Source organism: Thalia democratica, chromosome 5 (genome assembly GCF_965202585.1).
Source record: "Thalia democratica chromosome 5, ktThaDemo2.hap1.1, whole genome shotgun sequence".
In the NCBI taxonomy this organism is placed as follows: Eukaryota; Metazoa; Chordata; class Thaliacea; order Salpida; family Salpidae; genus Thalia; species Thalia democratica.
Window position 1 is genome coordinate 20,790,771 of NC_139169.1, and position 25,577 is coordinate 20,816,347.

The 25,577-nt window shown below is 26.1% G+C and overlaps 1 protein-coding gene across 1 annotated transcript in view; it reads right to left on the reverse strand.

The window, feature by feature from the left end:
- Positions 1-16,572, reverse strand: part of LOC145836965 (uncharacterized) — a 29,457-nt gene extending 12,885 nt beyond the window's left edge. Inside the window, exons 1-7 of the mRNA XM_082944734.1 lie at positions 16,518-16,572; positions 15,498-15,641; positions 14,216-14,378; positions 12,965-13,009; positions 10,082-10,271; positions 8,322-8,532; positions 6,408-6,564 (exon numbers count right to left, since the gene is read on the reverse strand). Coding sequence (XP_082800860.1) covers positions 6,408-6,564; positions 8,322-8,532; positions 10,082-10,271; positions 12,965-13,009; positions 14,216-14,378; positions 15,498-15,641; positions 16,518-16,538 — 931 coding nt within the window. The 5' untranslated portion in view covers positions 16,539-16,572. The remainder of the gene's footprint in view (positions 1-6,407; positions 6,565-8,321; positions 8,533-10,081; positions 10,272-12,964; positions 13,010-14,215; positions 14,379-15,497; positions 15,642-16,517) is intronic.
- Positions 16,573-25,577: the final 9,005 nt, after the last annotated feature.

Below are 25,577 nucleotides of genomic sequence, written 5' to 3' on the forward strand. Positions count from 1 at the left end.
TTAAGCCCATAGTAAAAACTTTATTCATAATTTTTTTAAGACAATATTTCTAAAAGAATTAGAACAATTATTTGTTTGTTAAGTTAATAATTTTAGATAATTAAACATTCTTTAAATCAACATTTTAAAAGATTTAAAATTATTACTTTCTAAATAAACGCTGTGCTTTTCTGACACCTACTCATATTTGCTAGTAGCTCAAAACTTTTTACTCATTTTCACAGGCAACCCTATCATTAAATATAGATGAATCATGGATAACGAGCACTAAGTGCCCGATTTCAAATTTAAGTCTTTGCAGCGAAATCGGGTGCGTAAATTTAATTGATTATGTTAGCAATTTAAACTCATCTGTTAATATTTATTCAAAAATAAAGTTAATGACGTCACTAAGATCTTCTCATGCAAGATTTTGAGCATTTAACTAGTTTCTATCAGATAGCATAATTTTGTAAAAACGGTACAACCTTATTACAAATTGGGTTTTAACGGATAACACGTTATATTTGAGTAGCTGAAACGCTTTATTAAAGTCAAATTAGCCGAGAATCAAAAAATATTACAAGTATAGCAAGCTTGTTCGTAAAATTATACCATTAATAGCTATCTGATCTTTTTCAACAACTCTTTACAACAAAATGATTAAAAAAAACTTTTATTGTAAAGTAGTTGGAATTCTTAAATTCATGAACTTACAACAAACTTTTAAAAATATTAAGGCCATAGGGGGGGATCCACTTTGTTTTTTACAACTTGATCTTATTTTGTAGAATTTAATCTGAGCTATCAGACACTTTTAACTGCTTAAAAAAACTCAAAGTAACTTTTGAGATATAAGCGATCAAAGAAATGGCATTCAATAGGTTCCTTATGAAAGGCGAAAACTAAAAATGCGAAAAAAGACTATTTCACTAAAAATCTATCTCCTCCTTCATTTTTTGAGTAATCTTTCTCAAATTTTTACAGAATGTGTATCATTAAACTTTAAAGAGATCTATTGTAGGATTTTTTTTAATTTTTAGTAAAAAAAAAATATTGTCAAAAAACTACCCTTTTTTTTAGTTTTTTGTGAATAAAATTTTTATTTTTAAAAATTTCAAAAATTCCAACATTCAGATTCTTCAAAATATTAAAAGGAACATTTCCTGAAAATTTGAAGACTCTAGGTCAAAAAATGAAGGAGGAGATAGGTTTTTAGTGAATTTTTAAATTTTCGAGAAAATTGACCCCGAAAAATTTGCGGTCCATACGTTTGTATCGGAAACTTTTTACAAAAAATAAAATATCTCAAAAGTTTAATCATATTTTTGAATTCTATAAAAACAGGCTTGTAGTTTGTATTTAAAGCTTTCATATAAAATTCAAAGTTATTTTTTGTAAAAAAAAAAGTCGGACCCCCCTATGGCCTTAATTGTTTTAACTTAAGACATATACTTTACAAAATGTAGAAAAAAAACTATTATTTTTAATAAAACTCAACTGATATTGCAATTAGTTATAAGTATTTTAAATGTGCCCTGATTTAAAGCTATAAAATAAATCTAAACAAACAAAACCTTGACGTTAGTTAAAGTGAACAATAAATAATATGTTATTCTTAGTAGTTATATTTTTAGAACTAACTGCACTTTAACTTTATAAAAGACAATATTTGTTGAAATATATATCGGATACATATTACCTATTTTACTAGTCAGAAAGGCGAAACAATAATGAAGGCTGTTAATTTGTAAGAATGAATAACTACAATCACTGATATCCTTACCAAATGCAATATTAAAACTATGGACTGTTGTTGTAAAAGAAGTTAAAATATCGTGATAAGAAATTAATTTTTAGTATTGCTGGAGAAAAGACTTGTCATTGCCTGCAATTTTCTAAACGCCCATAGTTATTTCTATCACAAACCATATATTATATTTCACCTTTTAGATAAAATGTTATGATGGCAACTTTGTAAAAATAACCTAATTATTATTATAAAAAAGATGACTTGAAGCATACAACTTACAATCTAAGATGTGTCATGTATTATACATGTGTTAAAGCTTCATATACTTTTATAAAAAATTTTACCTCCTACGGGTAGTTTTCTAACGCTAAAAAATTTATAAGAAAGAAAAAAAGATGTAGAGTCTAAAGCAATTGATGAAGCACATAGGTTAACAAATATTTTAACTTTATATAAGAAATTTATTCTACATTAAGCTATCTGTGAGAGTGTACTGATTTCGCTGATGTTTTCTTTGATCGTACTGGATGTCTTGCCTAGTGGACAAAGTATGACTGATAAGGGCGAAACCGGTCGCAACCGAAGCTAATTTTTCTTGCCTACTAGTATCAATAAAAAAAGTAAACAATCAAACCCATAACTAAACAGCCTTTTTTAAATTAAATGATTTCAAAAAAGAAAACGTTGTTAATTTTACATAGTTACCAAAAGTTTTTTTTTCAGGTTTTCTGAAGTTCTTCCAGATTTTTGAAAATAGTGTGAGCTGCTGTATCTGCCCTGGTATCCATTTTCTTCTTATTGGAGCGCGTGGTGATTTGTTGTAAAGACAACGGTTTATAATTATCCTTATTCTTATTATGATGTTTCGACATATATGATTTTAATAAAGTAGGTTTAAGCTAAAATATATTTCTTTTTTAGTTGTGAAATTTATTTACAAAATTATAAGAGAAATAAGTGCATGCAAAAACTACAACACGTGATTAAAAAATAATACAATAGTTACAAGACTAACAGTTTCTTCGAATTTATACTAACTATCACCCAACAATCGTAGTGAATTTCCGAACTCTTAGTCCCTTATGCGTCGATAGCAACTATTGATTTAATATCTTGAGTGAATAGATTCTCTACGACGTTACTTCCCACAGTTTAACAATGTTTAGTGACGGATGGTTTTTAGAACTCACTCTTTTAAGAAAACGCGCTGATTTTATATTAATTCAAAGGAAGTTTTACTCCTTATATAAAAAAAATGTTTGTTTTTTTATAAAAATATGTTTGTTTTTTTAATACTGGAAGCACGTCACAAAGTCTGCGTAAAACAGTCCACAACATTCGCTTTTTAAATAAATTTATCGAGTGTTCACCACGACAATAGAAGTATTTTTGTTTATTTTTAGTATAAAGTTAAATTTGTGCTTAACAGGATAAAATTATTGAAAAGAAACAGTAATAATGCTTTAAATAAATAAAACTTTAAGATACAAAAAAATTGTTGCATTTGATAGATTTATTATATCTTATCTAAATTTAACTATTTCACATGTGAAAATTGTTTAAAATTATATATTTTTGTGCCTGAAATGACAAATTTCAGGATTCCAGGTTTTTTGGGCAACCCTGCTATGAGCACAATCAGACATATAACTTGCATTTTTCTTTTAAAAATGTATATAAAGTACAAGGTTATCATAACTAGATAAAATATAGGAAAACTAAGAAGTTTAGAATAAAACTTAAATAATTCTAAACGGTATATAATTTAAAACTATCATATAAAGTTTTTAAATATGCTTCAGTCAAAGCACGTGGCTTTTTACTACTAAAAGAACTATTTTGGACAACATATATAAACTCAATTCTACTAAGCTAGTTTATATTGTAACTAACAAAGCAAGTCGTATTCATAACTTATAAAATAAATTATCAAGTTATAGGTTTTGCTAAGACAAAACCTAATCATTATTCTTTTTTCAAGATTGTTTCAAAAACAAAAGTTCAGCTCTATAATTTGAAAGTTAAAATACTCATATACAATGATCTACTGCTGTTTTATCGTTTCCTTAAGTTTTAGAGTTATAAAAGTTGAATGTTAATATAAAAATTGACCTAGAACGGCCTGAATTTTGTTTTGCTAGTACATACTTATTCACTTATCCGGACACGTTGGGCAAAATTTTTCTGTAAACATGTCCGGATAACCAAAAATCCGGATAAGTACACATCCAAATAGTAGTAATCCCAACTGTCCTAACTATTAATTTTGAAAAAAGATTAATTTTTCTTTAAAAGAAAATATTTATTAAAAAAATTAATTGATTAAATAAAAAATTTCTAAACTGAACTACTTTACATGCTTTAAGATTAATGATTACTAAGCTAGTTTTAAACAAATATAGAATGTAATTCTTAGTAGTATTATTACGTCATAATAGTAAAAAAAATTGTATAATTTATAAAATCACTTTAAAATTTTCTTACAGCATAAGAGCTTAGATATTTGTATCATACAAAAATGTATGAGTTTAATATTGAATATTTTTTGAATATTCTTCAGACTGAAAATGTCCGGATAAGTGAAGTCCAGATAAGTGAACAAGCACTGTATCTCAAAAATTTGTATAAAATAGACCTTATCATGCAGCTGTATAATTGAAAATTAATATTTGATATTTTATTACTGATAAAGAAGCGATCTTAATGTGCTCGTTGAAAACTGCTTGTAAATACTCCAGGAGACCGAATAGTTAAATTTTAACATAATAACAATATAATAAGATGTTCAAAATCAGATAAGAAGTACCTTTATACCAAATACGAACTTCTTTGAATTTCAAAAGGTAACAAACTATGTTTAAAGGCAAAATTAGCAATAATCAAACTTTTCAAGTGTAGTAACCTGTCACCTAGGTACGCAATTTACACAACGCAAAAGTGCATACCTAGGAAATTAGGCCTTAATTTACCTATGTTAAGTCTAATATAAAGATGTTAAAAGACATTATAGTTTACAAACAACTATTTTAAAAAAAACCCAAAACTAAAACTTTTATCATAAAAGCAACAAATTTGTTGAAAATAAGTAAAAGTCTTGAGTATTTATCTAGTATATTTACACATATGTAAGTATTTATTTATGTAACTTATATTAACGAAGTTTTTTAATTTATCTTGTACTTCCTTTCATCTGTTACATCTTCATAATTTAGTATATATAATTATGTTATTACTTATATAAAATCAAAAAATATTAATGTAAACAGTCATCATGCTAAAACTAAACTGTGTTTACTAAAGAAACTCGTCTAGGATTATAAAAAACATCAAAAAGTGTCTGCTAAACTAAAACGAAAAACTATACCAATAAACATGTTTTCAAAAGCATCTACTAAAATAAAATAGCAATGTTATTTGTTTTCATTAGTATCGCGTGTTTATGAGATTTTTACACCTTTTTCCTATTAAAAGGTGTGTAAGTGTTAAATGTAATGTTCTTTAACTTCGTTTGTAACGATTTGTATATGTTTTTTACATTTGTGTTGCAACTATGGGGTTTGTAAATGTTAACTGCACTGTTTGTTATTTTCGTTAAATAAATAAACTGTAATATATTTCTTTTAATTATTGGATTTTATAAACAATTTGTAAAGTTATACTTTTTTTTCTGGTTCTTATATTTATTTTTTTTTCAAACACATTATAACTAATTTTAATATTTTAATATTATCATTTTAATACTACTTTAAGTCTTTTTTTATTTCAAAAGAAAAAAAACTGGTTTTTGAACACAGCCTTTTTTGGCTAAAAAGTGCATATTATACCGGCAGTTCGCACCTAGGAAGTGCGTACCTAGTTGGAAGGTTACTGTATAATAAATTTGTGAAATAAATTGTATGAAATAAATTTATCTGTTAAGTGTTGTGACTGCTTAGTAAAAAAGAAAACAACTTTCTAGCAAAATGTTAAAATTATATTTCATAACTTTAGCAGCTTGGCTAATTTCATTAGAAACCTTAAAAATTAATTCTGAAATCATTGTGTGCTTTATTATTTTAAATGAAATAGTGATAGTGACTAAAATTTTATCAAATAATATAAATAAATAAAAAATCAAATCGATTCAGCTACAAATGAACAACTATTTAACTACATCGGTAATTCAACAATTAATAAAAAATTATCTTACTCGGTAATAGCTGTTGAAAGAAAGTATCTTTTATAAGGGTTTTAAAGTTAATGTAGATTTAAACTAGTAAAGTAAAAATTGTTCACAAAAACTTAAAATATATAACTGAGTGAAGTTGTGCAAATTTGTATTTTTTTTGTTCATTTGTAAGTTTAATAATTAAGTTATCTGTGAATTAGAGTACAATGCATGTAGTTGGTTACATGACAATTCAACATTTTCAAAGGAAAAAAGTTAAAAAATGTTCAAAGTTGCAGAAAATCAAAACTCACCAGAATTGGTTTCATTTAGTTTTTAGTATAGTATATAGTGTTACAAACGTTCTTCAAATTAAACATACTTAAAAAAGTAACAAGTCCAAATTTTATAAACAGCGTACAAGGTTGACTGTAATCGCTAGCATATAAATAGACAAAGTTCTCGGCCACCAATACATCAAAGGTACATTATAAACATACAAAAATCAATTTTAAAAATAAAACAAACCAGTAACAAGAGTGCACAGCTGATCAACAACTTTCATTGTGGAATCTTCATTGACCAATGGCACGTGCCGGTTGATAACAGCCGGTTTCGACAGGCAGTCCACTACGATGAGAAACTCATCCGGGTATCGGTTTATGTACTCCATCGCTTTTTTACTCTATAAACAAATTTGAAAATGAGTTTAATTATTTAGAAGCTTGATTGTATTCTAGTTTAAAAATGATACATTTTTATGACATATTTCGTTTTAGAATACAAGTCTTAAAATTTAATAATAAAAAGATACTTCTGAAAGCCAAAAACATTTGTTGTTGTAAGAAGCTTTTAGTACAAATTTCAAACCGTTTACATAACTAAAAATTTAGTTAGCCTTGCACGAAGATGTTAAGTAAAGTAATGTGACGCTGATAAGTTTATACTTGGTTTTATTGAAAAATGAGCTAATAAACCTATCTTAGTCAGCGGGTAAAATTAAAAAAAAAGTATTATGGGGGCCGGACTTGTTGATAAATCTTAGCTCGTCGTTTAAGTTTGAAAAATTTTACTATGAAAATTTAACTTTTTAATTTAAAAACGTAAGGGAGTCATCATTTAAAATACACCAATGCGTATTGTAGAAATCAAATAAGAGCAAATTTCAAACTAACACGTCTAATAAATCTTATTATTTCTTAAGTAAAAAACAAGACACAGGTTGAACTTAACTGATCTTTGTTTTCAATGAAAAGTTATTGATAATGGCAGCTTCTTTATACTCGATTTCAACAGTATATCAAATATGTATGGTAATATTAAAATATTTACAAAACGAACGGTGTTCTTATCGTTATGTAATAATGATAAACAACTTATTTAACAACGTGCCTTGTATCTTGTCAAAAATCCTATTAGAACAATTATAAGAAATAATGGCAATTACAAAAAGTAATATCAAATTCGTACATTTTTTCAAGAAACTTCTGCACATATAAAGGTTCGTGACGTCGCTACTAACTTTTGGTGCTCGTATAAACAATTTTTATTAGTTTTAAACTTTATGGCAATCAAAACGTTTGTTATTATAGATCGGGGATCGGCAAATTGCAGCCCGCGAGCATGTAGATCTGGCCCGCGAAACCAGAAATTGTTGCAACTTGTACTAGATATTCTAAAGCTTGTAATTACGAGTAAAAAAAAACAATTGTCACGTTATAACTAAAATTGCAACCCGTGAACATTATATCTAAGAGATTTGGCAACCCAATGTCTCCCGGCTCTTGCTTGATATTTAAACTTTGAAAAAAAAGTTCGTTAATGGTAAGCAAGTAAAGCCTTTAGGTTTAGGATTTACCTTGAAATATAAACAAATAAAAACAAGGCAGAGTTTACTAGGTCTTATTAAACTTTTTAAATAAGTTCCGGTAGCCCATACCAAAACTTTATATCTTTTTTTAAAAACACTATTTTCCTTAAACCTTTAAAATTTATTTAATAAAATATAATTAGTTTTGTAACACGTTTTGTAATGACGTCAGTTATTTAATACCTGGTTTTTTGAAACATTAATAAACAACTAATTCCATATAATGTTTAAGCTTTAAAAACTTTCAATTATGACTTTATTAAACGTGCTCTTCACTTCTTTGAAATGTTTTGATGATATTCAAACATTTAGTGTTACTTTATTTAAAGTCAACTTAAAAAAATTGTAGGTAAAACTTAAGTGCAGTTAAAAAAAGTGTATATATTCTTATTTTACGAACAACAAACATTTGAATTCAGATTTATTATGACTAAAAGCACTCTAAGTTGAGTTTTTGTTGGTGAAAAATCAATTCAAACTAAAATATAAAAAACTTTCTTTTTTAATCTTCCGCATCACAACCGACAATAAAAAGAACACTTAACTAAAAATAAAGTCAAACTCAAACACACCTGGTACTGGCAGCAGTCGTCCCTCCTCAACCGCTTGTCGATGCAAAACTTCTGCAGGTTGACCTCCCCACCGACTTCATCGTAGCTGAACACCAGAGTGGTGATGTTTTCCAGCTTGGCTTGGTGGGCGATCGCGCAGGGCAGGTTGGTGTTGACGCCCTTGTTTTCGAATATCATCATCTTCTCGCCCCTTGCCAGTCTCGCGTTTTCGCTGAACGTTTTCGTTTTGATTTCTACTTTTTTGAATAAAAAAAAAAGCTTGAGGGAATGGTATACTCACAATTCTCACCCGAACAAATTTCCACCCAAATCAAATCCCTTTTTTTTCAAATTATTTTTCATTTGCTATCACTGTTAACCCTAACCCTTGGGTGTATATTTATTTTTTCCCCTTTTATTTTATTTTTATTTTTTTTTTTTATTCAACTAATATTTATGTACTAGGTATTGATGCTTTGGAAAAGTTAATATCATTACTCTTTATAAGAATTTGCTTTTTATTGAACTTTTTATGAAGTAATATAAAGCAGAAAGCATTTATGCGTATGTATAATAACCACAGGGTAGTTAATTTACATGGAAATATAAAAATTAATAATTAAAGCCAAAAAATCTGGGAAACCAAGAATTTTGAAAAACAACTTTAATATGTGTAATGAAAAATTTAGACTAGATAAGAAACAAATATTAAACCAATACAACAATTATATACAGGGTTGCCAAATGTTTTGGGCCAATTTTCTCCAGATTTTTAAAAGTACACATTTTTGGGTTTATTTTTAGTTTAAAGTTAAGTTTAAGGTAAAATTAAGGCTAAATAGTAAAATAAAACATTGAAAAGATGCTGTAAAGCTACTTCAAATGTGTTTTAGAATAAAAAAAAATTCATTATGACAAATTTGTTTTATCTATATGGTAGACTTTTTGAGTCAAATCAAATTTTTCTATTTAACAAGTAAAAAATATTTAAAATTCCAGGTTTTTTAGTGATTTTTGTTCAAAATTACAAGTTTTTCCAGGTTTTTTGACAAAATTTCTTAAATTTAATGTTTTTCCAGGTTTCCAAGTATTTTGGCAACTCTGTTTATATCATAAGGAATTTTATTCACAATAAATAATACACACTTAAATTAGCAATACAAGTATCTTTTCAGTAACCTTATACTACAAAAATATTTTTTACAATACACTTTTTTCTAAAAAATTACAAAAAACCTTGTGCTTAAAAAGCATGGAATAAAATAAGTAAACTTGAAACATAAAATAAAAGATCCAGGCAAATAAGAACCGTCAAAAATCAAATTAACTTTAGTACAATTAACTTTAGCTAAGTGACGCAAAAAAAAAAAAGTTTCGCAAAGACATTTAAAGTTTATGTAAATTAGAACCATTTAGCTGTGAAAAATAAGAATTTCTCAAACTCTTCAAATTAGAAAAATATAAAAAGGGGATGCATTCAACATTATTCAATTAATTTCATATATCAAAAAAAGACTAAAAATAACAAGATGCTAACCATGTTACTTTTAATTTAAACTATTTTTCGTTTCGCTTTATTTGTTATATGTTGGGTAATATGGGTTAGAGGTAAGGTTAAAGGTTTAAAAATTAAAACTATAAATCTTGTTTTGGTATGTGCAAATAAGTTGCATGTTTTCAAATGTACCCAGAAAATGGTACCAATTGACATAAGTTTAACTTTTTAACAGCTATTTTAGTTACTTTTGACGAAAGTTTTTTTTAAACAATAACCAACCAACCCAATGAAAACTTGTTGAAAAGTAGCTTCCTGGCTGAAATTGCTGGTATTTCCGCAACCTTCAGTTTGCACGTTCCACATGCTAGATTGACAGTGTTTATTGCACAGCAGAAACCTCATGGTTGAAGTAGGCGGGTCTTCCCGGTATTTTTCCATGTTCATTTCGTCGATACTTTGTATCAACTCCGAGCCTTGTGAAATTTTTATTCTAAATCTTTTTCAAACTGTCAAACTGGTGTTGTTTGATTTTTAACAATGTGCTTAATAGACGAGCTTAAACTTAAATTTTGCGTATTTTTTGTTTCTTATTCAGTTTCGTGGTTATGAAATTTCAAATAAAAAACTTCTTTCTGAAACGAAAGTTTAAATTAATAAATTATGCTAATAAGTATTTGTAAAGTTAAAGTTTTAAAATAAAGTATACAGACTAGCATAAAAAATTGTCATGCAAGTATGTTTTGTAATACAAATTTGATTTTTATTCCATAATCCAGTCGTTTTTATAAAAAATTATTAAGCAAAAAAACTTACATTTTTAAAATATTAATGTTTTAAAAATATTGATCTTCATATTAAAGTTCTATTTATTTATTAAATTTTAGACAAGTTTTACTTTAGGTAATTAAGTGTAATTTAAAAATAAAGTTATACAAAAAATGTTATTTATTATAAAGCAAAACTTTTTTGATATCTAAGCTTATGTTTTTATGCACAGATCTAATAAGCTATTTTATTAAAATAACTATTTTCTATGGGCTGAAAACATTTTTTTAAAATTTTTTAAAAATTTCTTCCAGCTTTTATAAAGAATAAGTTTTTTAATCTATTTTTAGAATAAAACTAAAGTTAAGGTAAAACTGTCTTGAAAAGTATAACAACATTAAAAAGTACTGTAAAGCTAATTTAATGTGTTTCTTAATAAAACTAATTTTTAAAGGTTTTTTTTATTTATGAAAAATTTAGTTGGTATTTAAGTTTTTTTTTATTTACATTTTTTTAAATTCCAGGTTTTTAAAAATATTTATTTAAAGTTCCAGGTTTTTCTCAAAGTTTCTCAAACTCTAGGTTTTTAAAGGATTCCAGATTTTTTGGAAACCCTGTTTTAAATTTAAAACAAAAGAAGAAGTACATTAAAATAGTTTTGTAAGATATATAACTTAAAATTCAGACTTATTTTATTTAGAAAATAATTAACAATTAAAACAACGTAGAACACCATTACAACTTCTAATAATCCTTTAAGTAAAGAATAAGTTAAACTAGTCTTTAAAAAATTCAAAACTATAACATTAAAACAGCTAAGTATACTCACAACTACTTGAAAATATTACTAGTACATAAAAGAAAGCAGTTATATACATGGTTGCCACTGGTCAAGCTGAGAAAAAATTCCTGACTTTTCCTGACTTTTTACCAAAATTTTCCTGACTTTTATAAACCAAACTCTTAAATTAAACTTATTCTAAAATACATAATCTAACACTTGAATTTATATAAAGCTTTCAATCTAATTTTTTTACAGGTTAAAAACAACAGTTTTTTGCTGAATTCTATCATCAAACTTCCAGTACTTAAGTGAAGTAATTTAAAAAAAAAGACATAAAAAGTAAACTATATATCTGTTGTATAAAATATTTCCTCTAATCATTTAGTATAAAATTTGTAACAAATAAATATACTCTGATTTACTTTTAAAACTTAAGTTACTCTACAAAAAATACAAATAATGTGTAAACTTAATCTTGGCATATACCTCTCTTAAAACTTATTTCATAAATTTAAACAACTTTAAAAAATTATAAAGAGATAAAGTATACACATCAACTTGATCCATAAAATACTAAACTAACTGCTTAACTATAAAGAACTTAACTAATTACTTAAACAAAAAACACTTAGATTCTAAAATTATGCTAGATAAAAGTTTGTGTATATATCAGTTTCACTATGGAAGTGTCCTTGCTACAGATTATCAATACTAAAAAGCTTACAAAATCTGCTTGTTAAAGTAGGGTACTTGTTCAATATGTTAATAGAAATTTTTTGCAGTTTTATAAAGGATATTTTTTTTCGAAAGCAAAATTATTGGACTCTATTAGCAAATTTCTATCGTGACGTAACTATAGTGGTAGGATGAAGCTGATTTTCATTTCTACTGATACTGACGTCGTTCCAAGGACGCATACAAATTTTCATCAACAATAATCGAGATACTTTGCTGAAATCGTGTTCCAATTTTATTTTTACAATTTCCACTGTGAGGAGTTTTTTATCTTAACTTATACCAGGTGAAGGCATTGGAAATAAAATTAAATATTTTTGTAAATTTCTAGGAAAATTTTGGAATTTTTTTCTGACTTCAAAGGACTTTTAATTAATTTTTACCGTTTGAAGGCTTTGGAAAACAAGGAATTTTGTAAAGTTAAAATGACATAATCTGTCTTTTTTTTAATTTTATCAATTTTCCTGACTTTTCCTGACTTTTTTCAAAACCCCCCATTTTTTCCTGATTTTTTTCTTTTTTTTTAATTTCTCCTGACTTTTCCTGATTTCCTGACTTTTCCTGACCGAGTGGCAACCCTGTATATATTCTTGGTGCTTTTTGAGTTTTAAATTATTAAATACCTATTACTATAAGCAAGATTCTTTTTAATAAGCTTTAAACTTATGATTTACATATAGGAATTAAAAAAAGTATTTCTTTAAATGTCAGCTCATTATAAAGGTATTTTATGGTAAATAAAAAAAAGTGAACAAGTACAAACACTAGTAAAAAGTTGTTAACATTAACCACTGACATGTTGAAACTTTTAGCAGCTGTTTTATCAGTAAGTAAACATTAATAAACTAAATTATGTAAAAACTTTATAAAAAGCTAACTAACATGTCCTTCCTACTTTAGCAGCATAAGCACGCCGTTCAGCTTCAGCTGAAAAAATAAAAAAAATTTAAAAACAACATCAGTTTATAAATAAGTAAGTAGAAAAATAATTATATGTACATTACTTCTTTAAGCTAAAGAATTCTAACTTTCTTGGATAACTATATAACATTATTAAAACCTTCACACAACACATTTTGCTTTTTTTTATTGACCAAACAATCCAAAAAAAATTGAACATATAGTAAAATAGATTGAACATATAGAAGATATATAAAAAACTAAAGAAACTGTGTTACACTGTTAAAGTTTAAGAAAATAAAGTTGTAAGAGAGATATACTAGGTTGCCTAAGTTTTTTTGAAAATTTCTTTTAGGTTTTTGAAAACCATTTTTTTTTGGTTGATTCCTAGTATAAAATTTATAATAAATGTTTCAAACAGTATAACAACATTAAATGATACTGTTAGCTTACTATAAATGCATTTTTTGATGAAAAAAATTTAATGATACAAAATTGTTTTTTATACTTATGATAAAATTTTCAAATCTAATCTAACTACACAATACTTTTTGTAGAAAAAAAAATTAACTTTTGAAATATAACAAGCTTTGTAAAAAAAATCGATACAACCGTATAGAAGCAAAATTTTGACTTTGATCACTTATATCTCGCTTAATATGTAGCTTATCTAATCATGTAAAAAAAAGGACGGAGTTTGGAAATAAAGTTTTTTAGCCTATGTCCTTAATTTTACTTACTTAAATACTACTTCAAAAAATATAAATTAAAATTTTATAACAAGGTTGATTCCACAGAGGGTAACCTTTTTTAAAAGTTGATCTTGTTTTGTAAATCTTTATCTCAACTATTTGACACTTTAAAACATTTTAAAAAATCAAAGTAATTACTAGGACATTAGGAATCGAAGTTGGCGAGCTAAACAGGTTTATTATGAAAAATAACAAAAATATTTATTCCCTTTATTTTTGCATTAGTCTTCTTAAAATTTTACAGTATGTAATACAGTATTCTCTACTATTTTAGTCATTCTAAAAAAGAAAACATTGTAATTAAAACAAAATATTTGTAAAAAAATACCATTACTCATAATAATTTTATTCATTAACATTTAAAGAATTCTTATGCTACAAACTTTTCAAACAACTTTAAAATATTCTTAAAATTATGATGTTTCTAGCTTAGAGAACAACACTTAATAAAAGATATTTTTAATGCAGAACAAAAACCAACTTGGTTCAATTAATTCTCTAGTAACTTCCATCTCGTTAAAATCCAGTGTCTCGTAGATGGCATCTGACCAGCCTACTCCAAGCTCAAACTCTTCTGCCTTGTTAAGCCACTGATTTATGCAGTAATCAGGACCTTTCACTTTAAGCATGTGACGCAACCCTTGCTGTTAATAAAGTTGTTACTTATAATTTGTAAAAAAAGGTGTTTGATCATTTTTTGTTTTATTTTTTGTGAATGTAAATATATCTTTCGGAATAAACAAGAGTAAACAATAAATATCTACATTTATATTAAAATGTGTGTATTAAACAGCTCAACTTTTGAAATACTTTATAAGTATTTGCTTTTAAATTTCATTATAACATTATCTGACTATAAATAATCTAAAAGTAATTATCAAGTACAGAAATAAGTTATCTATATCTTATAACTTAACAACTAAATAACAGTCAATAGTATTACTTTTTAACTTATATTTTAGAATAGTTGTACATAATGTTTACTTTAAAAATAGTGACTGTTTATATCTAAAAGAATAATAAAATTCTCAAAAAGTAATTATTTAAAAAAAAAATTAAGAGTTTTTTTCATTTGTTTGTCGGAACACTTAAAATTTAAATATAAATTAAGTTTTTTGGATATGTAGCATTTAAAACTTGTTTAATTGATTAAAATTTTAAATAAGATTTAAAGTTTCTTGGAAAACTTAACAAGTGGTTTAAAATATTATTAGTAAACTATTATTTTTTGAACCTTTTAATATGGAACTTATTGAATATTCAAAATCTACAACTATATATCTAAAAAAGTACTTTGATATAAAAAAGTTATAAAAAGTGTCTGATGGGTAAGGTGAGACTGTGCAAATTAAAATAACTTTTTGAATACAAAGTTGTCACCAATATTGCCTTGACAGATGAATTAGCTTTTATTTTATCAAAAATCATATATTCAAGCCAAATTTAAAGATACTCATTATTTAAAAATTAGCAGGTTTTATTTATTTTAATCTTCTAATATACAATTAAAGTCAATCAGAATAGTAATTCAGTACAGAACTTTTTTATAGTGAAAAGTTTGTCGTTACACAGAATAAAGAAACTTGGCTAAAGTTTACAGAACCTAAGCCTGGACATCCGACAAGCTGAACTTAACATAAAGGTCAATTATACCAATTCGATTATCATAGCTTTTAGTAGACAGTCTATAAAGTTATGTTATACATAATCAGAAAATGCACAAGCTACTAAATATTTCAAAGTCAGAACGACTAAGGACTTACAATATATTTAATGTGAGTACTAGATGTAAGCAACTCCACACTAATTTCTACTCCTTCTTCAAACAGCTCTTTGAATCTTCTAAGTACATCACGATGGTTTCTGAACTTTTCCAACAAAGCACCATCTTGTATCCTTTTATCTATCTATAAAAATATAAAGTATTGTACCAAATAAATAATCAACTAACTTGCATTGAATTTTTATTGTCATTTTCCATTTATTTTGAATTAACTTGGAAATATTTTTATAATTACTTTGACTAGTAACCTTGTACAGGTGATTTTTTAGATCAAAGCAATCTTAAAATAACAATATTTGTTAGTTTTAAACTAACAATGACAATTTGTAATAAACATATTTATAACACAGGAAAGTTAGTCAGACTAATGTTTTGATTTTGTAAAAAAAGCATGTGCAAAGATAGGATATGTCAATTGTCAACTATTTAGTTGATAATTGTTAAACTTTATCAAAAATATTTTAACTAAAATGATTAAAAGTTATTAATTTATAGCCTGTTGATAAAACTACTTAACATATTTATAGTTTAAACTTGTTATTTCTTTAAAGTTAAATTAAATAGGATTTTATTTAAACTTAAAAAAATAAATACATATTCATGAAAGTGATTTTGGGAAAGCTATATGTTCTTTAACTTGCAAAATGTTGTTGATAGAAAATATTTAAACAATTCAATATATATTTTCCTGGTATCAAAGCAAACATATCTTTTAAGATTTTTTAAAAAGTTTTTGATCTGAAACTTTTAAATATTTGTTAAAACTACTTATTTAGTTTTTTCTAATAAATTTAATAGTTATATATTGTATATAGTTACATAAAAAAACCAAATACTGTGTTTCTCTTTTAATTGAAAGGCTTTAAACTGAAAAAGGCTTTAACTTATGTTAGGTCATTGTTTACAACTTATTATACCTTGACTTACTACATATATTTTTGAATGTGAAAAAATTACAACTAATCTACTTAAAAGATAAAACTTATAAATAAAAACTAACTTCTTCATGGTTGTACCCCATTCTCAGTTAGCTTATATTTTAAATTAATAATAAGCTGTAAAAAAAATACACATTTTACTAATTATTTGCATGTAATGATTAAACTAAAACTTCAGTTTTAAAAATGTTATGTTTAATTAATAATATGCTAGGTTGTACAACAATACAATATTGACACATATTCATAAAACAATAATTGTTCAAAAGTTAAAATTTAACAAAAGTTTAATATATCTAAACAATTTTATAAAACAAGGCTTCGTAAAACTAACAAAATTCAACAAGCAAACATGGTGTTTTAAGGGCACAGGAAGTACAACAACCTTTTTTTACAAAAAACAACATTGGCTCTTGTATGAAAGCAGGTATGAACTTTAAGCTAGTTTTTACACAACTAAAAAAATCATTTGACTTTTCAGATATTGCAATTTTTGTAAAAAGTTTTTGATAAAATGTATGGATCGCAAATTTTTCAAGGTCAACTTTCTCAAAAATTAAAAAATCATTAAAAATCTATCTTCTAATTTATTTTTGAGCAAGAGCCCTTAAATTTTCAGTTATTTGAGTTTTTAGCCCTATTGAGCACACCAACTTTGATTGCTTAAACCTCAAAAGTTTTTTTAAGCCCTTAAAAAATTCTAATGGCTCAGATAGAACTCTGCAAAATAAGAAGAAATTGTATAATTCAAGGGGGAACCCCTATGCACTTATTTAACCATAAAATAACTTTATTTGACAAATTAATTCTCAAAGTATACCAACTTTTAAAAAATTTTAAGGTTACTAGGCTGACAATTAGTTTTTAGAAATTTCTTCCTGATTTAGTTTAGTTGTCCCATTTTAGTATAGAAAAAGCTTAAGTAAAAATTTAGTCTTTGACTGGAGAAAACTTCTAGAGGAGAACCAAAATCTTGTCTATGACAAAGTTAGTGCAAATATAATTATAAAAATTTGTATTTAATTTTTATGTCAATTCATTCAGTAACTAAGACATCATAACAATCAACAAATTCTTATATTTTATGTTTTCTTGAATTTAACTAACATTAAATAATGGTTTTCAATACTATATATAAAGTTTTCCTATTTATATGTGCAGTGACTATGTATTAAGGTTTTTAGATACTTTTTGTTATTAAGTCATAATTACTGTAACAGGTTGACTAAAAATTTAATTAAATTTATTGGATTATATTGTTCTTCAAAAATATGTATACAAACTTGCATAACTGTATGTGCAGTAACTTTGCTATAAAAATGTTATTAAATCAGAAATACACTTAAACTGTCCTCCCATAACAAATCATTTAGAGTTTTAAATAAAAAATGTTTTTTTTTCTAAATTGAAATATTTCACTTTGTAGTTATACTTAATAGGGTTGCCACTCTTTGAGTCAAAAAATCTTCACTGAGTGACCCAAACTTCCCTGATTTTCCCTGAGTTTTTAAAATCCTTAAAAATTTTATTATTTATTAAAAATATACAATGTTAATTCTAAGAATATTTAAGAACTAGCTGCAAGGCTAAAAAATTCTAAATAAGCACTTAAAAATAAATAAAATTAACCTTTATATAAAAAATATTGAAACTCGATAAACTAAATCTCATTCTAGATCTGGAAAAATTTTTCCCTTAGATTTTTTAAAAAGTCATAAAACTTCCCTGAAATTTTTAGAAAAAACTAAAACCGCTCTGAGTTTCCCTGAATTAAAAAAAAAATCAAAACTCCCTGAGTTTTCCTGATATTTTCTATAATTTGAAAATTCTCTGAGTTTCCGCAAGTTCCTTGAGTGTGTGGCAACCCTGAGTTTATTGAACAACAAAAAAAGACACTCAATATAATTTGTCCTAAGTCCAGGTGCACAAAGAACATTTTGGTTATCAAGTTGCACACCACAGATACCTTTTAACATCTGTACACTATTTAGCTATTACTATTCAAATAATTTTTAATTCAGTCTAGACTTTTAGAAATATTTACATAAAAGTAATGGACTAAATGTAAAAAATAAAGAAGATTTGTTGAAAGTTTGGGGAAGCTAGGTTATACACCTATTTTTGAAAGAAAGAAAAGTATGAACGCTCACAACTAAGGTAAATGGATTGGTGTGGAGAAAGACATTTCAGTCATCAAGCTGCGCACCATTTCCTTGTAACTAACACTTTACAGCTAACTTCAAAACAATTATGAAAAAATATAAACAAATTACTGAAAAAAACTATATATATATTTTTTTAAGTTCAAAAATGGTAAGCACCCTTTTAACCTATTACTGCCAATATTGACCATGGAAACTATAGTCTACCATGGGCTCCACACCATCTCCTCCCCTAGATTTTGATTTTTATGATCATTTACATTCACATTTTTCTTGTTGCCCTTTCTACAAGAGCAACTACAAAAAATGCAACAAATATCTTAAAATTAAATACTATATTAGAAATGTAGAAATATTAGAATATGTAGAAAAATTATATTACTGAAGTACAGTAGTAGAATTAGTTCTAAAAAAGAAATACTTTTTTAGTAAAGTGATTGTAACTAAAGTTATGATATTTTTTTAGTTACTAATTAAGACCATTCTAAAACCACAATATATTTTTTAAAAACTAAAACTGATCAAATTGAACTGGATTTTTTTTTGTTGTCATTAAGAAACCTCAAACTGGATTCATACTTTTTGCAGTATTTTTGTATGTATTAGAAAGAAAGAAAAGTGTGAATGCTCACAACTATGTTCAATGGATTGGTGTGGAGTGACACAGAGCCACACATCATATATTTTGTAAATAGCTTTGATAAGTTTTAATTACAACTTTAATAAAATTTAGATTTAAGATCAATTTAATTTTTTTTTTACTTAAGTTAAATAATAAAAAATTATTCTATAACAAAAAAATAGTATGCATTCATTTTTAAACCAATAACTGCCAATATTAATTATGAAAACCATGGTCTACCATGGCATATAAAAACCACACTGTATAAAAAAAACATATAAGTATACTTTATAGTTGTTATTTTAGGCCAGGGGTTGGCAAACTGCAGCCCTCAGGTCACATTAAAAAAAATTTTTAAACTAGTTTAATACAATAATGTTCTGAAAAACAAAAATTTAGTTTTAGTGTTATCTTTAACAACTTGGCAATTGTGTTGGCTGGGTGTGAGCAGAGTTTATTCAATCTTGGTTATAGTTTTTGAACAGGCAGTTTTTATTTACTAACTTAACTTATTTTTTTCATGTGATTTTGTATTTAAGTATGATTATTGTTTTTATTTATTTATTATTATTTTTTATTTAAAAAAAATAATTGTTGAGTTTGTTTTAAAGTAACAAAGTTTTTGCGCAAGTATAGTTGAAACTTATTTTCTTTATTTCTTTTTTTAAGTGAGATTTATCAACTAATTTTTTAATCAATTAAGTAGTTGTTAAGTTTTTTTTTTCTTATTTTTGTTTAAATAAAAAAAAAGTTTTAGAAAAGGAAAACATGTTAGTTATAGCATTTTCACCACTTCTCCCTTTTTGTTTTATCATTGACCTTTTTATTGCATTTTTCATTGTTGCTCTTGTAGAGAAGGCAACAAGAAAATGTGAACCTACATGATCATAAAAATCAAATTCTTTGGGAGGAGACGGTGTGGTGCACATGGTAGAGTATGATTTTCATGGTTAATATAAATTAAAAAAGAGTGCATACCATTTTAATCCTTTAAGATTTTTTTTTAAGGTAGAAAAACATCAGAAAAAACTCATTCTCCCCTCTGCAACAATAAACGTTTTCTGAAGGTCAAGCAAGTGAGTTTGAGCTCATCACATGTTATTCCACCTGCCCTATTTTTAAATTTACTAAGAAAAAAAATTACCTTTTAACTAAAAATAAAAATGTCTATGTAATAAAAAAAAAAATATTTAACTAACTGAAATAAAAACTAACCCTAACCAGGGTTCGTGCGCAAAATTTTTTTCATTTAGCCTGACTGAGACCTTTTAAGCCTGACACTTTTTCAAATTAAGGAAAAACCCCTTTAGAAGTCATTTTAGGTATTGGGGGGTCTTGATTAGTACTATTTTAGTCTCTGACTTCAACCAGCTTTATCTCAAAAATATTTTGAGCTATAAAATCTGAAAAAAGCAACTCATAGCTTAATTACAACTCAATAAAATAAGACTAAGTTGTGAAAAAGGTGATTGATTCTCCCTATACCCTTAACAAAACAAATTCAATGATAAGTTTTAAAATAAATATTATATCTAATCTATTACTGGTGTAAAAATTCAATATATATAACTAAACACAATTGTTCAACTTAATTAAGCACTAAGTGAAAACATTATAACCAGAAGATTTGTATTAAAACGACGTGCATTATCGTGTTTTATTAAAATTAAAAATGAAACATTTACACAAGTATTAAAATTTAAATTAACAGCTAAGTTGTTAACTAAGCTGTAATGTTTAAACTACATTTTTTAATGAGTTTTTATAATTATGACGTATATAATTTACTAAAAACAAAATAATAAAGATTCTTAAAATTTTTTCTGAGATTCAACAAAAGATTTTAAGCATTTATTTTTACAAATACTGACTGATTTTGTCTTTAATAAAAAAACTTTTATTTAGAAATAAATTCACATCTCAATTTGATTGTAAAAATATTTCTCAATTTATTTTAATAAAAATTTCCAAGCATTTGAACTGAGAAAAACTGAGATTCTCAAATTTTTAAATAGAAAAACTGATTTAGCCTGACGTTTTTCAATTTTTTTCAAAAAAACTGATTTAGCCTGACTTAGCCTGATTTAGCCTGACGCGCACAAACCCTGCCTAACCCTTTATTGAAAAAAAAAACCTTTGGTGACACGTCATTTAGCAAACACTCACAAGGTTAAAATCTCAACACTAAAAACCACAAAGTGTGGGAAAATCATGAAGCTCAAATCCCGACGCTACAACAAAAAACACACCAACAATCCAATCATGTGATCACTGCCACCAGTGTGAACTCACAATCAGCTGTTGCAAACTCAAATAAACAAATATCTAATTAAAAGTATTTAGTTCTAAATACATAAAAAACTAACTAGAATAAAGAAATACTGTAATTATGAAAAAAAATACTACTTGTATGGATAATAATATATACATATATATCAACAATAAAGTCAATAAATAATAAGAGTTTTTAAAATTTGTAAGTATTGAGTTTGTACAAAACTCAAAAAAAATAACAATAAAAATAAAATAAAAAATAAACAAATAAAATAAGTAAAAATAAAATAAATAAAATATTAAATAAAATTAAAAAAAAAAAAAAAACTAAAATTTAAAAAAAAAAATTAGTTAAAAAAATAAATAAAAAATTTATACTTATACATCTAATTTCTAATAAAAAACATAAAAAACTATCTTAAATCTAACACAATAACAAAATAAAAACAAGTAAAATAACTCAACATTAAACAAATTTATTACAATAATTTATAACAATCACTCTTTCATTACCAGGACAATTATAAAATAAAGACCTACACATCACAATTTGATGCCCAAATAACATAAATCAAATTTTAACTCAAACAAAACATACATGTAGAAGCACTCTAGATCTACTCCATGTCATTCAACAAAAAGTTTTTATATCTAAATTTAATAGATCTTTCTTTAAGTTTTTAAAAGTTTCAGGGACACTAGACCAAAATTTGGGACCCAAATACCTAAAGCAGTTTAGGCCAAGTCTCGTTCTAGGTCTTTCAGTTACAAAATTCATTTTCTTTGAAAATCTTGTGTTGTGTGTGTGAACAGAGCTAGCAAGTGTAAATCTATTGTGTTCTACATCAAACCCTTTTATAGTATTACACATCAACTTACAAATTTGCAATTTATACACATCCTTTAATTTTAGCACACCAGTTTTTTTTTTCAATAAAGGGTTTGTTGTTGTCAAGGCAGGCACACGACAAACATACCTGATCACTCTTTTTTATGCATACAAATAATTGGTTTTAAGTAACAGTCAGCACTACCCCAAACACATATACAATATTGGATATGCGAATAAAACAAACTATAATACACCATTTTAAATGTAAATGTGTCCAAATAATATCTCAATTTTGACAAAACATAACAGCTCCTAGACAATTTCGATTCCAGAGAACTCAAATGTTTCTTCCAATTCAGCTTATCATCCAAAACCACACCTAAGTATTTTATACTATCACTCTGCTCAATAAGAAAACCATTAACCTTGACAATAAATTCACAATTTTTTGAAGTTTTATTAAAAAGCAAAAACTTAGTTTTTGAATAATTAATAAAAAGTTTATTAGCATGCAACCATTTATTAACTTTAACCAACTCCTTTTTAATAATTTCATTTAAATACTCAGGATCACTATGTTGGTAGCTCAAGCAGGCATCATCCGCAAACAATCTCATATTTATCTCAGTTGAGGAAAAAATATCATTAATATACACAAGAAACAACAAAGGACCCAAACAAGAACCTTGTGGTATTCCAACATTCACAATTTCATGCTCAGACACAACATTATTTATGACCGTTGATTGACTTCTATCATTTAAATAATCTTTAAGTAAATTTAACATTGAACCTTCTATATCATAATTTTTAAGTTTAGATATTAGAATGTTATGATTAACCGTGTTAAATGCTTTAGCCAAATCCAAAAATACAGAGCAATTTATTAATTTTCTCTCACCAGCCTCAATTAACTCATCAACAATCTGATTCACAGCTAGTTCAATTGTACTATTCTCTCTAAACTCATACTGTTTTTCATGTAGCACCTCATTCAACAAAAAGAATTTTTTTAAATCTCTCACACACTAAAAACTCAAAAATTTTCGAAAATGGGGATAAAAGAGAAATAGGTCTGTAGTTATTAATGTTATTTTTTTTACCAGATTTATAAATAGGGATTACCTTGGCAAATTTAAGCGACTCAGGAAACACACCATACTCAACACATTTATTATACAATTTAGAAAGATAAGGAGAAATTATTTTTGCACTGAGCTTCACAAAACTAATATTAGGGACATCAGAACGCACACTTTTGTTTGGATTTTAAGTTTTAATATAATTCAGAATCTCACTATCAGAAATTTCATTAAAGACATAATAATTTTCAACTGAACCAGACAAATACTCATCATTCTTTACACCAACAACATCTTTTCTCTTTTTTAACAAATTGTCAGCATTATTTACAAAATTTTTATTCATTAGATTGCCTACACATTTTAGGTCATTCACAATTTCACCAAACTCATCAAGCACACCTTTAATTTTACAACTAGAACTCTAGTTAGTTTAAGTTAAAAAAAACAATAATCATACATTAACTTAAAATTAAATTTTATCAAAATTTAATAAAACTTATCAAAGTTGTTTAAACATGTATGGTGTGAGGCTCGATGACCGAAAAGTGTTTTTCCACACCAATCCATTGACCATAGTTGTGAACGTTAACATTTTTCTTTCTTTGAAGGATAATCTATTGCCAAAAAAATTTTTGTTGAAAAATATTATCTTTAAATATGTTTTTTAAAGCACATAAAAACGTTCCTTTTTTGACCTGCCGATCCCTGCTTTACGCACGAGGCTGAAGTTTGATAGAAATTCATATTTACTAAATTCATACACATTCTAATTATTTTAAATTGTAGACATCCTTTGTTGTCTACGCTATTGAAGTCGCCCCAATTATATTAGACCAATAAAATTTTTAAAAACTTGTTTATTATGCGTAGAACTACAGGTTCTGAAAGACTCAACGATTAACTTTGAAAACTAAAGTAGTTATAGCGTATAGAAAATATGTATTAAAAAGATCAAAAAGATAACCAAGTTTTCGAAAAGTTCAACTATACCGATTATTGTCTACGCTATTGAAGTCGCCCCAATTATATTAGACCAATAAAACTTTAAAAAACTTGTTTAATATGCGCAGAACTACAGGTTCTGAAAGACTCAACGATTAACTTTGAAAACTAAAGTAGTTATAGCGTATAGAAAATATGTATTAAAAAAATCAAAAAGATAACCAAGTTTTCGAAAAGTTCAACTACACCGATTATTGTCTACGCTATTGAAGTCGCCCCAATTATATTAAACCAATAAAACTTTAAAAAACTTGTTTATTATGCGCAGAACTACAGGTTCAGAAAGACTCAACGATTAACTTTGAAAACTAAAGTAGTTATAGCGTATAGAAAATATGTATTAAAAAAATCAAAAAAATAACCAAGTTTTCGAAAAGTTCAACTACACCGATTATTGTCTACGCTATTGAAGTCGCCCCAATTATATTAAACCAATAAAACTTTAAAAAACTTGTTTATTATGCGTAGAACTACAGGTTCTGAAAGACTCAACGATTAACTTTGAAAACTAAAGTAGTTATAGCGTATAGAAAATATGTATTAAAAAAATCAAAAAAATAACCAAGTTTTCGAAAAGTTCAACTACACCGATTATTGTCTACGCTATTGAAGTCGCCCCAATTATATTAGACCAATAAAACTTTAAAAAACTTGTTTATTATGCGTAGAACTACAGGTTCTGAAAGACTCAACGATTAACTTTGAAAACTAAAGTAGTTATAGCGTATAGAAAATATGTATTAAAAAAATCAAAAAGATAACCAAGTTTTCGAAAAGTTCAACTACACCGATTATTGTCTACGCTATTGAAGTCGCCCCAATTATATTAGACCAATAAAACTTTAAAAAACTTGTTTAATATGCGTAGAACTACAGGTTCTGAAAGACTCAACGATTAACTTTGAAAACTAAAGTAGTTATAGCGTATAGAAAATATGTATTAAAAAAATCAAAAAAATAATCAAGTTTTCGAAAAGTTCAACTACACCGATTATTGTCTACGCTATTGAAGTCGCCCCAATTATATTAGACCAATAAAACTTTAAAAAACTTGTTTAATATGCGTAGAACTACAGGTTCTGAAAGATTCAACTTAAATTGTTTTTAAGACCACTTAGTTCAAAATAAAATCATAAATTATCTAT